Source organism: Parus major, chromosome 1 (genome assembly GCF_001522545.3).
Source record: "Parus major isolate Abel chromosome 1, Parus_major1.1, whole genome shotgun sequence".
Taxonomy (NCBI): Eukaryota; Metazoa; Chordata; class Aves; order Passeriformes; family Paridae; genus Parus; species Parus major.
The window spans coordinates 86,680,592-86,696,968 of record NC_031768.1 but is presented as its reverse complement, the minus strand read 5'-3'; the positions used below and the strand labels follow the sequence as shown (position 1 = coordinate 86,696,968).

The window sequence follows — 16,377 nt, the reverse complement described above, 5'->3', positions numbered from 1 at the left end:
AGAAATCTCAATACAGAAGGTGCATTTATACTGGTAGACACAGACATTTCCTGCCCCAAAATAAGCACTGTTGAATCTTTATGTAGCTTTTTTCTTCAGCTGTTGTTACATGTTGGAGATGGTTCACTGCAGAGACCAAGGAAAAACTGTTTAGATTTAGTCCATTTCCACTCTGCCTACCTTCTCCTATGTCAACTTTGAAACCGTATTACAGGAAATCTTACCTTGATTTACAGGTGGATTATTTCAGTAAATAATTGATCTAATCTGATGTTGATATGAGATACTGAACTAAAATGACAACGTATACGTAGTGATTTGAAACAGTTTAAAAAAAGAAAATTATAGATTAAAACAAGATATTCTAGAATGTCCTTATTCTCTTTTGACAAATGTCATTGCTGAGAAATATTTCTCATGCTTGAAAAAAACATGTTTTAATCTTAGCCTGTTACTTTCTCTTTGCTATGTCCTTCTCTTCCATCATGTATTGACACCATCAGTTGCTTCTTGTTTATCATGTGGCCAAATTTGGCTGATTCAGATGAAAGATGCTGAGAAGGCAGAGTAATCCAACCTATGGCTGCCTAGATAGTACAAAGAGAGGACATCTTCTTGGGATGTGAAAGAGAGAACACACTTCCTCCATATTCAGCAATACCTTACAAGGAATTCAACACTGCATGCAAAGGAGCTTGTACCAAAATAGTCTATTGGGGTAAATATCCCCTAAAAGATTTTTGTTTGGGGTTATTCTCACTCTCCACTCTCACTTCTCAGTTGTATCTTATTTACTTCCTCTTCAGGATCCTGTGATGCTGAGTCAGATCTTGCACTGTTGGAAAGACTTCTGAATTCTAGGAATGACACTGTAAACCCCTGTGAGAACTTCTACAAATATGCCTGTGGCAGATGGGAAGGCAAACAGTCAAGCAGAACCAGAGAAGAATCACTAAATGTATTTGATGTGTTGTTGGAAGAAAACCTGTTGATCCTGAAAAGGCTTTTAGGTAGGGACAGATGATTGCTGTGTTACCTTTTGCATCTGCCTCAGTCAGAGCTGGCAATAGTAGTAACTGAGAGCACAGTCATTCCTAACAGGGACTAAGTCCTCTCTCTTCGTTCTCCTATCATTACAAGTACAGATTTATTTTTTGAGCATGTCATGTTACAGTAGATGCATTTTAAACAGTTTCTCTTGCCAAGTGTAACAGATGAAAGTCACGCTTTAAAATTCTGACAGCAACCCAACCCATTTTCCTGTTACCCAAACCATTTTCCTGTTACCTTGTCAAAGTAGGACATTGTTGCTGCGCTAGTCTGAATGTGCACTCTGGTGATGTGTCCTGTCTCCGAGGGGGACTGAAGCCTAGATATGCACCTACTTCCTGTTGTGCTCCTTTTCCCATGCAAAGAAATTCACATATTTGGCCTCAGGAAGAGTCATGGCACTTGTCGGTCCCTTGCTTTGGATCACTGTGGGAAATGTGGATGTATTTGTTAGAATGTTCTGGATCAAAGCACAGTATTTTCTTAAAACTGTTCTCTGCTCTAATACTGTCCCAACTTATGTTTTTTATTGCTTTTATTGAAAATTTTAAATCTACCTTTTTCCTCAGAAAGTCCACAATCTGGGGTAAGAGGCTCAGCCAAGGAGAAAGCAATGCAATTTTATCGTTCCTGCATGGATACTGAACGAATAGAATCCCAAGGAGCTCAACCATTGAAGGACTTCCTAAATCAGGTGAATGTTTGTGCTATTTCCTCTCCCTCAGGAAGAGAATTCCTGCAGGGAGAAGAAAAGTGGGCAGATGGGGTCATATAGTCTTACATAATGTAACTTTTCTAGAACCTGACCCTTGTCATGGTTCACAACACAACTGCTAAGTGATAAATCTAGCTTTAAATGGTGTTTCAAGAACTGATTTTCTGACATCAGCTACCTGAATCTCTCCTTATAAACTTATATATTAAGGATGGGAAAAAAACAAGTCTGCAAAGAGGGTTCGTGTTTAATCTCAGAAGTTTGGTTCAGTATGATCTGACTCACAGATTGGGGAACATCTTGCAAATGGGTGAAATTGTTGTGTCTAAAACCAGATGATCATTCAGTAGTCAAGGCTTCCAGGACATCTTGTTTAAAGGAGAAAATCCTTCTCTTTCCATTCTGGGAAACTCCTCTTGGTGCCAGGGAGGGCAGGACATCTTTCTTCCAGCAAAGAGCATTTATGCCCTGTGTCAGAAGAGGATGTAGAACCTTCCAGAAAAAGGAACAGTGACTACAGGCCCACCTGTGAATCTGCTTGTCGGGGAGGTGGGACCTGTAATCACTGATTACAGTGTTTGTCCTTTGGGATGGCTTTAGAAAAATGAGACCTATTTTCCTGTCTCCTGCTTATCCAGCATTTTTTCCTGCACACCTTACTCTGTTGCTAATTACAATTCATTTTCCTTGTGTCATTTTGCAGTTCATTGCTTTGCTTAAAGGAAAGTGTCAGGTCATTTTAAAGCCAGCAGGGTATGTAGAGCACTTCACGAGTTTCCCTTGGTGCTTTTTTTATCAGAATGATGGAGCTTATAGGTGTAAAAAAAAAGAAATTAAAAAAAAAATTGTAAATACTGTTCCAACCAGTTTTTTTCTCAGTTGCAGCATTTCTGTCTTTCTCTAGGTTGGTGGATGGCATAAGACAGGTGTGGGGGAAACAAAAGATTTTAATGAAACTCTTCAGATTCTCATGAGCAGATACAGCACCTTTCCATTTTTTAGAGTCCATGTGGGACCTAGTCCTTTTGACCCCAAGACCAATATTATTCAGGTGAGTGTCCTAAAGAAAGTGCATTATCAAGGAAGCACTGTAAGTAAAGAGTCAGCAAGGCTTGATCAAGTTAAGCCTGTGTCCTCCTCTGAAGAACTTAGCAAACATTTTCCAAAATTAAAAGCAAGTTTATAGCATTTTAAATTCCATGATACAGAAATTACCAAAATATCCTCACATTTGCATTGTTTCTGAAAAATAGTAAGTTTTTCCTTTATTCCTTTTTGCAGATTGACCATCCTGAGTTTGATATTCCACTTGAGAGTGAATTCAAAGAGAAAAATTATCTTGAGGTAACATATCAGAGGCTGAAGAAAGGTAAAAATAGCTATTTGATGCAGGGATCTCCTTGAATTGTCTCCTGGTTCAGAGTGTTTCCATGGGTTACGGTCAGTGACCTCTGAAAATGCCTACAGAAAGAATTCTTTACTAAACTCACCTTTTCCAAAGGATAGATTTTAACATGTAACCCATTTTAGATACCAGGTTTAAAACTTATAGTGTAGAAACCTAATGTTATAATTTAAATTTCTGTTTGCAAAGTAGTCTGAACCTGGGCTTCCTTTTAGGTTTTGCCTTGAATGAATACTTTTTAAAAAATGTTTTTGTCCAAAATAAGGCTTTATAACAAAATTTGTGTATTGTAGAGAGGAGTAGCTATCATTTTTAAGCTTATTTTAAAGTGCTTGAACATATGTTGGGAGAACAATTTTTTGACTTTCGGCCATTGTAACAAAATGAACTTTGTGATTTCTGAACTTCATAGAAACTGAGTTATGTCAGTTTCTCAATCTGAGTCTTTCAGAAAAGTTCTCAAAAAAAACCCTGAGCCACCACAAGCATTCCTCTGAAAATTCATGAAAATAGAAACAAGAAGTTGACATTTTCTCTCCGTTACATTTCTGGCTTATTATATCACTGAATTTCTCTGCTCTGACACCAGAGATGGCAGGACAACATCTCTAAAGTTATTCTAGTGTTTGAAGTAATTGTGTGCTGTGAGAAAAATAATCTTTTGGGAATTCAGTGTTCCTCATTGAGAGAGGAGCTGTACTTGGCAAGTGTATTCTACAAGAATAATTACATAAGGATGTTGCAGCAAGAAGACAGTTTTAGAGATGGAGTGGGTCTGCAGTAGTTTTGAAAGACTGAAGTTTATACAGTCAGGGTGGATGAATGGATGTATGGATGGAGTGACTAATTTCAGTCATGTACCTTCCATTGGTCATATGCTCTGTATTGCAGGTTCTCCGTGTGTATCTTTCATATTTGAAGAAACTGGGGGTCCTACTTGGAAGGACAGAGGATGGTCCCCCTGATTCCTTTTCCCTGACCTTGTCCTTCATCTCTAACCTCCAGAAATTTGTAACTCCACTGCAGAAAAGACAGCAGAGGGGGATGCTGTTCTTTCGCACTACCATTAGGGAGCTACAGGTATCCATGCCTTAAAGCTTGAGTAACACAGTTACATGTGACATTCATATCTTCATTCTGAAGATCCAGATCAAAAGAGATATGAGGCTCTGTGTTCAAATGCCATTGTCTTGAAAATTACACTTAGAGCCTGTGAGCTTTAAATAACCCAGTAACTTATGGTCTTTAACTGACAGAGTTTTATCAGGCCCACAACTCTCTCCCCTCCCCAGTCCTAATTCCCTTTAAAAAAAATTAAATTCTTCTCTTCAAGATGTACATTATAAAAACAATTTAATTTGTTGAAAGTATCTCTTAACAGTATTCTGAAGACTATCTTTGTTTCCCTGTTATTTCTTGTGAGCCAGTTTAGATTCATAGCTCAGCATCTAAGCTTTGTTTTACTTGCAGGAAAAGGCACCTGCTATTGACTGGCTGGCGTGTCTCAAGGCTGTCTTTCAATCTGTGCCGATGAACCTCTCTCAGCCAATTGCAGTGCATGACATGGATTACTTAAGCAACATGTCACAGCTCATTGAGAAGTGGCACAAGGGAAGGTAAGAGTCAATATCTATGGTTGCAATTGTTCATACCCCAAGAAATATTTTCTTCAAATACCAGAAGTTTAGAGGTTGCTGTGTTAGAGGCTGCTGAATCCGGTAGTCTTAACAATTGCAAGGCTGCTGTGGCTTTATATCCACAGGTTTGGCCAGTGCTATGGCTTAGCATATATTCCCAATAGGTTTGCATATGCATACACCATGTATGGACACATGTATAAAATAATATGTTTATGTGTGTCACACAGAGAAGGAACACAGTGTCTTGACTGGCACCTATCCACCCATAGCACTTGTACCAACATGAACCCAGACTGATCCTATTCCTCAGCTGCAGATGATCAGGATTGGTCTATACTAGTGAAATATGTGACTCACTCCAGTAGCTGATTTTAGGTATTCAATTTGTCAAGAAGCTGGCCAAGATCTCCTGGCATTCACTTGGATATATCACATGAATAGATGAGCCCCTGAGTCTTGCAGCTCTACTTGGGTTGCTGGTACTCTGGCATCTTCCTGTTACAAATACACCTATACTATCAGTCTCTTCAGTAGCTGCTCCCAACCACTAGTATTTCCAATAGCCAGCTCTCAGACTGCTGCTCTCTCCAGAAGCTAGCTGGATCCAAAGTCCCTCCAGTAGTCAACTCTCAGACTTGTCATCTCTCCAGCATTCAGTTCCATCTTCACACACAGGGAGCATAATGTTAGTTAACAATAGCATTTAATAAGATAGGAGGATATTACCTCCTGTTATGCTGGTTACCATGTGCAGGGCTCAGTCAGGCAGACACCCTGTCAAGCACAAGTTGACATTCAACCGTTCTCTCTCACTGGCTTTCCTCTCCATTTTCCCATATACATCCTCCCAGTCCACTATGATCTTTCCCTTTCCCTGCCTTTGATCCTTCCCATAAACATGCCATCATAAATCTTATGTAATATCAAAGACCTCCCATAATATTCTATGTTTCGCCCAGTCCTAAAAATTATCCTTCTCCAACTTCCCAGAAAGAATCCTGTGCCCCAGCAGGGAGTTACCCATGAGTCTCTGCAGTGTTTTGGGGAGTTTCTTTAGTTGACTCATGTCAATCACTCTCCTTTGATAGCCCCAGTTGTATTACATTCAAAGTACTTTGTTGTCATTGTTCAGGTTCCTAGGATTTCTCTACCTTAAGTTACTCCTCTGACACGTGCCTCGCTTCTGTGTTTGTGGTGACCAGCCTTCAATCTTCTGTCCACAGGGTCCTTCACATTTATATGATTGTTTGTCTGGTTGGGAATCTCTCCCCAGCCCTTGACAGTCAATTCCAAGATGCACGCCTGGAGCTGTATAAGATCCTTTATGGAAAAATGGGATCTAGAATGGTGAGTTAGCCTTCTATCAGCTTCCTCAGCCTCTCCAACAGCTGAACACTGTAGGTGGTGCCTTCTGAAAGTTCTCTTGATTGCTTAGATGGATGGAGTTTCTTAGATTTGGGGAGAAAAACTACTCTCCCATGGTCATTAAGTGCTTCTTTTTTCTCAAAAGAAATGTGTGAGTAGACATGACACTCAAAAGTTTAGAGAGCTGAGCGTACTGTATCATGGAGTAGGGAAAAATATATAGATGGTCACCTTTCTTCTATGGCTTTTTCTCTGCTAACATACAAATCTACATCTTGAAGTAAAGTAAGTGGAGTAAATCATAAGGAAATAAATGTTTTACTAGAAATGTTTACTGCAGTAGCTTAAATAGAACTACATTACTGATTCACTGATGTAATTTTTAGACAGTGCTACTGTCCACACTTCTACGTATAATTTTGCTGATTTCCTAGTTCTTTGTCCTCACTCTCATGTGTCTCTACTTCTTTGTTCCTACAGATCCCAGCTGAACGCTGGAGGAAGTGCTTGAGTGATACCAGCTCTTTCTTTGACCCAGTTCTAGGAAAGATGATTGTGCAAGAAATTTTTCCTGAGCAGACCAAGAAATTTGTAGGTATTCATCATCTTAACCCTCAAGCAGAGTTCAGTTTCACCTCTTTCTTTTTCTGACATGAGATCTTAAGACTACACCAAGGCAGCAAAATCATCTGTAGGTTTCCTACCTTTTTTTCCTCTGCTAATGCACTTCCCCTCCTTTTTTGGGAATATGTCAGAATAAGACATTGGTGTCATTCTAGAATAATCATTGCTAAATACCAGCTATTATCTTTGTCTCAACTGTTAGAAAAGTCATATGTGCAGCACCAATAGCTATGACATCCCTAGAAATGCATGCAATCTCTGTGTGCTCCCTGGAATAGCAGTTAGTGTTAACAGTATCCATCACCAATGTGATATATCTCAATAAGATTTTCAATTGCAATGACACTAAGCAATCATATGAAAAAATTCTGCGTAGATCCACAGTAAAAAGAAGACCTACCTGTAGTGTGGAAAAGATTTCTTTTTCTTTCCTCCTGTGATGGTCAGAGTTCCTTTTTCTTTCGAGCAAAGTTAGTGTAGCACCAGTTTTAGCAAAGAGTTGGAAGTTTATAAGGTGACAAGAGTAAATAACACCAAGAGAAGCTAATGAGAGAACCAAGACTACATGTAGTGAAGCATAAATATTAATGAATAAAACATAATTTTGAGAAGGGTTGACTCAGATTGCCATAATTTTGGAAAGGGAGACACCAGCAAGAAATACTTGTGGGTACTGAATTTTCATTTTGTTCAAGAAGAGGGAAATTATTCATTATTGAATGAGAAGGAATTGTCTCCCTCCTACTTACTGTGAGAGGCCAGATGAAAAGGTATGTGGGAGAGAATGGTGAGCCATGTGAGGAAAAACTGGATGCCAAATAACTTGAAGACTAAATCACTGTAGAAACTGAAATATTTTTCATCACACACACAAAAAACGGAATTTTTCCCCAGTTATCCTGTGATTGAATTGCTAGAACATGGGAAGATGGTAGCTAAGAGTGAGCAATGTTTTTGTGCAGTTGTGACCATGTCTTCTTTTCTCCATGGCAGGCTGAGCAGATGTTCTCTGTGATCCAAGATGCCCTCTGTGACCGCCTCGATCAGGTGGAGTGGATGGATGAACAGACTCGCCAAAATGCTAAAGCCTTGGTGCGTGCAGAAGGCAGAAATTACTGAGGACTTCCTTTCCCTGGAAGCCTTTGGAGAAGGAATGGAAGAGACCTGCACCTTTACGTAGTCCTAACTGCTTCTACAGGCACACAATCTTAAATAGATGTCATATTCATACTAAAAATTGAAAGTGAAAAAACCTACTGGAGGTTTTGTAAGTGCCAGCATGCATGGCTACATACACTGATATGTAGGCACAGAGAGTCTGTTTTTGTCTGTCCATGAATACTCTGAATTATTTTTTTTGAAATACAATTCAATTTTATACATCTAGGAATGTTAAAAGCTAAAAAGCTGAATGGCAGAAGGCAATACAAAGAAAAAGAATAGAACAATTAGAACACTTAGAAACAAATAGAACAATAGAACAATTAGGCCTCTCTCCAGAGAGCTGAGAAAGCAGAGAAGCAGGACAAGATGTCTTCTTGAAACAAAGTGGTTGTCCTTTTGAAGGGCTGACTCACATGCTTACATTGGTTAGAAATAGCCTTGTAAAGGATTTGCAGAATGTAAGGCCTCCTATTGATCAATAGGATCAATTTATGTTTGTTTGTTATTATTTTAGGTATCCAAACTACAAGTGGAGATTGGTTATCCAGCTCACATACTCCAGACTGACAAAGTGAACCTGGAATACCAGAATGTGAGCTATATAATGTAAACATGCCTGCCTCATTACTGGCAGTTTACCTGTATCAACTGCTATCCTGTTTGCTTACAAAAGAGGCTACAACCTCTGGAGCACATTTCCTATTTCTCATTTTTTGGGAACATATGGGACCAGAGAATCTTTATCTGTTCTTCTGTATTGTTACCTATACTGTCTCCTATTTAGAGTGGCTGGCCTGATAGAAGTAATTTTTTACCTGTTCGTATATTCTGTTTGGCCTTCAGATAACATTCCTGTCATATCTTAAATTGAAGGTCTTTAGAACTGAGAGAGAAAAAAAACCACAAGTATCCCATTGGTTTCTCTTTTGATTAACCCTTTTTTGATCCTTGTGACTTTTCTTTTTCTCATTTTTTCCTTTTCTCAATTGTTCAATTAATTCCTTGCTTATGCCCTGTGACAGTCACATTCCCTGTCTCTCCCCTCAGCTGGAGATAAATGAAGATACTTTTTTCCTCAATGTGGTGGCTTGTTTGAAAGTACTGAGGGAAAATTCCTACCTGAAGCTCCTTCAGCATTACCCACAGAAAAAGTAAGTCAGATAGTGATCTGAAAAGTACAAGAGAATCACATACTTGTGAACCAGCTAAGGTTGGAAGGAATCTGTGGAGATCACCTAGTCCAATCGTCCTGCTCAATGCAGGATTAGTTAGAGCAGGTCACTCAGAACTGTGAAAACTGTATGTCTATATCTCTCTTTTACCGTGGAAAAGGAGGAAGGGTAGGTGAGGGCCAGTGAGCAGAATTGGATTCAGTACCTTTGACTGTGGATTTGCCAGGTCTGAATGTTGCTGCAAGTCTTCATCTCTGCATCCTGCTTTAAAGAAACCTTGAATCTGGCAACCTTTCTTGCATGGAGCCTGAGCAATGCTACCAAAGTACCCCATCATTGTGAAGAGAGCGCCAGACCCCTTAAAAAAACCCACTTTTTTTGACCATGCACCCTTAATTAAGGGGGATAGCTGATTCTCCTGGACTTCCTAACAAAGCCAAGAGCAAAGCACTGTCATGACAGGAATGCTGGTGGAGTCACCTCAAAGGCAGGACATAGGATGCTTCAGAAGGAAGGCAGCATTGACATACAGACTCCTCCTTACACCTCCTGCAGAGTATTCTATGCAGGACTTCGAAAAAAGATACTAATCCTAATTTACTTGACAGGGAAACTGTGAGGGAGAATCCCTTCATGTCTTTGAAAACTAAGCTATTAGTTCTGACCATCTGTAAACAAGCAAAGATTTGTAAGATCTGTAATGCTAGATAATGTGAATTTCATAATTTGCTGGTGCTGTATGAACAATTGAACTGTTTTTGCAAGCTCAGTGAAGGAAAGGATCAAAGTGTGAGATATGGAGATAAGGATAATACATTCTCTAATTTCTCTTGTTTTGCTTCTAGCTGGCATGTGCACCCCTGGAGCGTGCATTCATACTATTCAATGACAGACCACATGGTGGTCCTTCCAGCTGGAATGTTCCGCAGTCCTTTTTTCCACATGGAGTTTCCCAGGTATGGAGGGGCTTCAGAGGTGCAAGCTGAAGCTCCCTGGGCTGCACTATGCTTCCAGGAGGAGTCTTAGCAGGCTGTCTTTAATTTCTTTTTCTTACTGCATCCTAGAAAGTCACAGGAAAGGGGGGGAAGAGCAGCTTTCTCTAAAGCCAGTTGGATACTGCTTGATGCATTCTGAGAGAGAGTAATCATTGACCTGCTGAAGCAAAATCGGAATCTAGGTGAAACTGAACTAATACAAAAATACTACTCCAGAGCAAAGAGGCAGAAGTCATGTGTAGGTTAACTGTAAAGAAGACATTTCACCTTTGCCTCTCATTTTCTAAATTCCAAGGATTCCTGAAATCTAACCCAGAGAAAATAGGAGTCTCACACAGCAACTTCTTGACAGAAGTATTTTTCAAATGTATCACAGTTCTTCTCTCTTTTTTTTTTTTAAGAAACCCTTTCTACTAAGTAAATAGATTTTTAACTCTGAGTTTTCCCTCGCAATAACAACACTTCTCTAGACCATACTCCTCTGGTTCTGTTCTTTCATCATATAGAACAGACCTCTTAAGCAGTATTTTTTCTGATAATAAAAGCACTCCAAACACTTGACTGTAAACATATAATTCTATGTCCTTTTTGCCTGTAGTGGATAGATACTTGTCTTAATACCATCGTACTGAAAAATAAGCTCACATTGTGACAAGAGGCTGAAGTTCAAAAGAAACATGTTTCAGTTAAAAGTGATTATTTTCTTGATGATGATCTTCTAGTGCTTGCAGTATTTAATTGATTTATTATAGTTTGAAGAAAAGGACATATCAAAAGAGTAGTAGAAAATAATTTATTTTTTTTTTCCATTGGTATGGTCTGTGACTATATTCTTTCACTGTGAAAAAGTGTCTGTGCCTTCTTATTCCTTTTGTATTTGGTGTTAGTAAAGTACATTTTTCTCACTGTCACCTCAGTTGAGTAGACTGCTAAGTAAAACTTGATCACCTTTTGGCGAGTTGGTATAATAGCATTTTCTCAGATGATGCTCCAGATTTTAAACTTTACTGGTAAAAGTCAATTCAGGTGACTGTGAGGATAATTTTTAAAATAAGAACTCAGGAAAGCAGTACAATTGTTATGGAATCATAGAATTGTGAAAAGGTTTGGGTTGGAAGGAACCTTTAAAGATCATCTAGTTCAACCCCCCTGCCATGGGCAGGGACACCTTCCACTAGATCAGGTTGCTCAGAGCTCCATCCAACCTGGCCCTGAACACTCCCAAGGGTGGGGCATCCACAGCTTCTCTGGGTAAAATTTATACATTATCAGCTATAGAGCTCCTACAAAATTCCCAGTGATGGAATAATGAAAATTTCATGCTTCAGCCGTGTTAATCAATGCATGGGAAGAAAGAACAAGCCCATAATTTCATATAATGGAAATGCATTTTGATGTTCTCTGCCTTGTGAGAGTATCTGTAAATTCATTGCATAGAACCATAGAAATTCCATTTGAAAAGAACTACTGGAGGTTTCTAGGACAATCTTGCTTGTAGCAAGATTGCCAATGCTAGACCAGAGTAATTGCAGTCAAAACACCATGATTTGAATTTGCCTTGCCAATTTTATGTATCCTTTCTCACTAGACAAAAGTTGCAAGATTGCTTCTCCAAACATCCTGCTTTTGCATGGTCACCATTGTAGTTGCTGTTTATGCAGCAGTTCAGACAGTAGAGGTTCAATAAAGAACATGTGTCAATAACAACACCTGACATTACACCTCATAAAGGCAGAATTTCATTCATAGACTCTTCATTGTTATGGTGGCTTATTAGTGAGAAATACTTTAAAATAAGCCCATAGTACAATTTTAAGCATAAGGATAATTTTCACTTGTATTTTCACTTTTGCACGCTTCAGTGGCAATACATAGAAAATGGTTTGGTGTGGTCCCAGAGCAGAACGCTTCTGTTGAGCACAGAGTTGTGCTCAGAGGCTACAAAGAATGTTCCTCTGCCCTCTTTTGCTTTCCAAAAGCACTCTTTTCATCTTTATTTTTCAGCGCTGTGAATTTTGGAGCCATCGGGGTCTTCATGGCACATGAAATTCTTCACTCATTCTATGGTTATGGTACGTACTGGCTGTGGTGTTTTCATTTACTCTTCTAGGTCCCACCGGTACTTCCCCTTAGAGGATCTGAAATCCTAGTCTTTACATCAATATAATCAATATATTATTAAGGTAGATGAACTTAAGGAAAACATATTTCTGTCCATGCTGGCTTCTAGGAAGAATCGGTGCTTAATATGAGGAACACAGGTGAATGCCATAAATAGCTTCACTTCTAGGGCTTTTTTCCCCCCACAGTGTTGCCTGGGGGCTGTCCTGCATGCAACAGGAGTGCACTACAAAGATCTATAGACTGCTTGGTTGAACAGTATGAAAGTTACAGCTTTAATGTCAATGGCACCTTCACGCTGTTGGAGAATACAGCTGACACTGGAGGGGTCGCCATCGCTTACCAGGTATCATGATTTACTTCTACAATCTCATAGTCTCACTGCATAACACACAAGATTGCCCTTCTGCTCCCCTGTACCACATCCTGCTCCAGTTCCAGATTTCCTGCTCACCTGTGCTGGTGAAATATGACCCCAGCATGTCCTCTGTTAGTCCAGAGAGAGGTTCCTCACAAAGCTTTGCTCATAGCCTCAATATGTCCCTGTAAGACAACTCCTCCCCTTCACCACCCTTACTTCCCTGTTGATATCATGCATACAAAAGCATGCTATTGTATATATGCTTATGTTATAATTGAGGAAGTAAGCTGAGACATGAAACAGAATTTTGTGTGGTGGTGAAATGACTCCATAACAATGTTTTCAGCAGTACTTTAGAGAGAATTGTTTTCTCATGCAGTACTTCAGGGGTTTAACTGCTGAGGGTGGTATGAGATCCCTAGGTCTAAAATGGAATTTGTTACATTCTTTCATGAAGAACATTGGGAGGCAGGAATATTTTCATATATATTTCATTTATAGTCAAGTATTTGTGATTTGTTTTCAAAACAATTTTCATTCTTTCATAGTATAATTACTAAATCCTATGAAAATGTGTGTGGTAATATCTGAGTAGTAGCATCTGAAATGTTAAGGAAAGTAATTACGTTGTATTCTCCCACTTCAGATTTATTAAGAGCATGGCCATCAGCAGAGAGCCTCAGAATGAGGAGAGAGATGCAAACTTGCTAATTTATTAAATATGTATTAGATTGATAGATCTCATTAACAGAAGATATGAGCTAGTGGTACTGTCTAAGGAAGATTTATAATTATCCATTTTATCTCTCTACAGGCCTATAAGAATTGGTTGAAAAAGCACAAAGAGAAGGATTTACCTAAGATTGGACTTTCACACGATCAACTTTTCTACCTCAGTTTTGCTCATGTAATGAATGAGTCTAATCATGTGTCTTCACTCTCCATTTCTTCCACACTCTTACAGTTTGTCTTTGTCAATATTCAGTCACTTCCCCCCTCTTCAGAGAGCTGAAAATGATCAATGATTCTGTGAGATACAAAATCTTATTTAGTAGCTAAAATTCGTATTTACAGCTCCTAACCTGTTATGGATCTCAAAGCAAACAAAAGTCCTGTCTGCAAATATATATTTTACAAAACACTGAAATCCACCAAAATTAAGTCATAGCAGACCAGCTGTGTCAGGGAAAGCAGGCTTCATTGCCAGCCTCTGCTCACAGAAGCAAAAAAATTACTCAATCTTAAAATTTTTGTGAGCAATGGAAAGTGAAATATAAGTGTAAAAGTCATGTATCTGTCCCTCCCTTCCCTCATCCCCCTTTCTGTCATGATGAATAGCTGGATGTCATGTCACTCTTAGTGACTGATAGTGAAAAAAAGAGTTTCAAATGTTATTTAGAGATAAAGAACTAGAAGTACATGCATCCATAGTCTGCTGATTCTGTGGGAAGCTGCAGTAAACTGTGCAGCTATGCATAGCTGTGCTGCCAAGTTCCTTGTGATAGATGGTTGGATTTCTGTGCTCAAAAAATCACTTATAAGTCATTGTAATTGTGCAAAGTGAGAAGTTTTGTGTGTTTATTAAAGTCAGAGCAGTGCATGAAAAAACAGCTTATTGGGTCTTGGCAGCAAGATTTGCATTTTAGAGGCTAAATAGCAGCTACTGCATCATTTGTTGATAAAAAAAACACTGCAGTCATGAGAATGAAGACTTGGATTGCCAGTTTAACACCAGTAAAATCATATAATCCTCCCCTGAGTCTTTAGAGTAGTGATGGGATTTTGTATAAGTGCTCTCCATTGTTGATGAGCACTTGTTGATTTCAATTAAGAAGCTGAATCTAGGCACTGAGACATCTTTACCACTTTTTTAGACAGAGTCCAAGGTTGCAAGAGCCCAGACAGGGTGGCCTAAATTTTCTGTATACTGGACTTTGAAGTATAGAAAAAGTGCAGATGACTTGTCAGAGAATGAAATGGGGACAGAGAAGTTTAAGGAAAAGGAAAACAATCCAAAGAAAATCTGACCATTATTGTTAGCCACATATGCACATTTCCTTGTTTACTCCAGCACCCTCTGACACATGCAGAAGCATGATGAACCGTAAGTCATGTTCACATGAGGACTTTCAGCCAAACTGACTGTTCTATTTTGCTTCCCTTCAGGCAATGTGTGGACACCAGGATCCAGTGATGCTCCAGTCCTCCCTGAACACAGATCCACATAGTCCCTTGCCACTTCGTGTCTCTGGGCCTGTCAGCAATAGCCAGGACTTTTCCAAGAGCTTCCAATGTCCCAGTGGATCCCCAATGAACCCAGACAACAAATGCCGCATCTGGTAATGTGCATGGAAGAGGAGGAAGAGAGATGTGATCCCAGAGAGAGGAAGGCCTGACACATGAAAATAATGACCTTCTTCCTAGGGCCTCTAGGGTGACACAGTGCTCTTATTCACTCCTTTGCCTTCCTTTTCTTGCTCTCCTTTCCCCAGCATTTGATGGCAGGGAAATTCTCAAACTGATCTCATAAGGAGAGGATCTCCTCCAAGGCTCTCAGTGCTCTGTCCCAGATGTGTGACAAGTCCTAGGGCAGCAAGGTGACCGGCCAGTTTCTAGTAGGCAACAGCTTGTGAGTAGTTGTGAACAGAAAGACTGTTACATGATTAGTCCCTCTGTTGAGCACATTTACCTGTCTGCTCCAGCAGCCTCACAGTCCTGTTGAAAGGGCAAGTCAATAAACTGGAGCTGTAAGACTTGTTCATATCTTACAATAGCTCCTGGGGAAATCCTGTGGGGTACTGTGCAAACCACACATAACTTACAAGAGAGGGAAGAATCCTCTTCTTTTGATAATAAATGGAGACAGGTGCCAGGAAAGACTCAGTGGCTACAATTTGTGGGGTGAAAGTTAAGTGACTTAATAATGAATAACTTTACTGAAGGCCTTCTCTGCTCTGCTTCTGCTTCTTTTTTTCATCAGCAAAACTCAGACATAAGAGGAAAGAGGAAAGCATCCCCATTAATGGGAGGGTAACTGAGGAGCTGACAACAGATTCTCTTTGTTTTCCAACAAGATCCTCTGTTTTTTGGTGTCTAGGGTTAAGGATATGGTAAAAGATGCAGTATGGGACGGTCACAAAGGTTTCTAGAAGTTTCTCAAGGTTGAACTACTGGAATTCCAAGAGCTTCTCTGGATTCTGAACCTGGTTCTGTCCCTACATTTGTAAATATTTACCATCCAAGCAGAGGAGTAGAGCTGTTACAGGATTTTACTTGCTACTTGAAATCGAATTTTAGGTATTAATTTGCTTTAGACCAAAAGCAGAGTAAGAAGCAACATGATTTGGGATAGCAGAAGTGCCTGAAGTACATTCTTATGGGCAATGTAATAATTACAGCTATTTCAAGTTCTCATCATTAGAAAATTTATACTAATGTTCTAAAATTCACTGACATTAATAAGTATACAAAATACTTATACCTTTTGCATACTCTTCAAACTGTTCTTGTTTATGGGAACATTTTTATTTTACCTAGTATATTGTCTGCCTGGGGATTGTTTGTGGAATGATGGCAAGTGGATGATGGCAAGTGGAAACATCTCTTACCAATGTAAGCATTTTAAAATAACCGTGTTAATCCTTTTCAAGTACTGACAAATACAGTAAAATGTTCTCCAAGAATGGACTGTTCAATGATTTTGTTTTCATTAATTACCAAAAATATTAATAAAGTGTTTTCTTCTGGAAAAAAAATCCTTTGCAA

General features: G+C 39.3%; 1 protein-coding gene across 8 annotated transcripts in view; it reads left to right on the top strand.

Moving 5' to 3' along the window:
• Window positions 1-16,377, top strand: part of KEL (Kell metallo-endopeptidase (Kell blood group)) — a 22,581-nt gene extending 6,204 nt beyond the window's left edge. For 2 of the 8 annotated variants that reach the window (XM_033516814.1, XM_033516810.1), the window contains exons 4-19: window positions 807-1,010; window positions 1,620-1,744; window positions 2,670-2,816; window positions 3,047-3,109; window positions 4,062-4,250; window positions 4,641-4,786; window positions 6,013-6,157; window positions 6,656-6,766; window positions 7,793-7,891; window positions 8,478-8,555; window positions 9,011-9,114; window positions 9,981-10,091; window positions 12,135-12,202; window positions 12,440-12,597; window positions 13,427-13,519; window positions 14,779-16,377. In XM_033516814.1, coding sequence (XP_033372705.1) covers window positions 807-1,010; window positions 1,620-1,744; window positions 2,670-2,816; window positions 3,047-3,109; window positions 4,062-4,250; window positions 4,641-4,786; window positions 6,013-6,157; window positions 6,656-6,766; window positions 7,793-7,891; window positions 8,478-8,555; window positions 9,011-9,114; window positions 9,981-10,091; window positions 12,135-12,202; window positions 12,440-12,597; window positions 13,427-13,519; window positions 14,779-14,955 — 2,018 coding nt within the window. In that variant the 3' untranslated portion in view covers window positions 14,956-16,377. Of the gene's footprint in view, window positions 1-806; window positions 1,011-1,619; window positions 1,745-2,669; window positions 2,817-3,046; window positions 3,110-4,061; window positions 4,251-4,640; window positions 4,787-6,012; window positions 6,158-6,655; window positions 6,767-7,792; window positions 7,892-8,477; window positions 8,556-9,010; window positions 9,115-9,980; window positions 10,092-12,134; window positions 12,203-12,439; window positions 12,598-13,426; window positions 13,526-14,778 lie in introns of those variants that run through there. The other 6 variants (XM_033516824.1, XM_033516827.1, XM_033516822.1 and 3 more) reach the window with 5 other exon arrangements.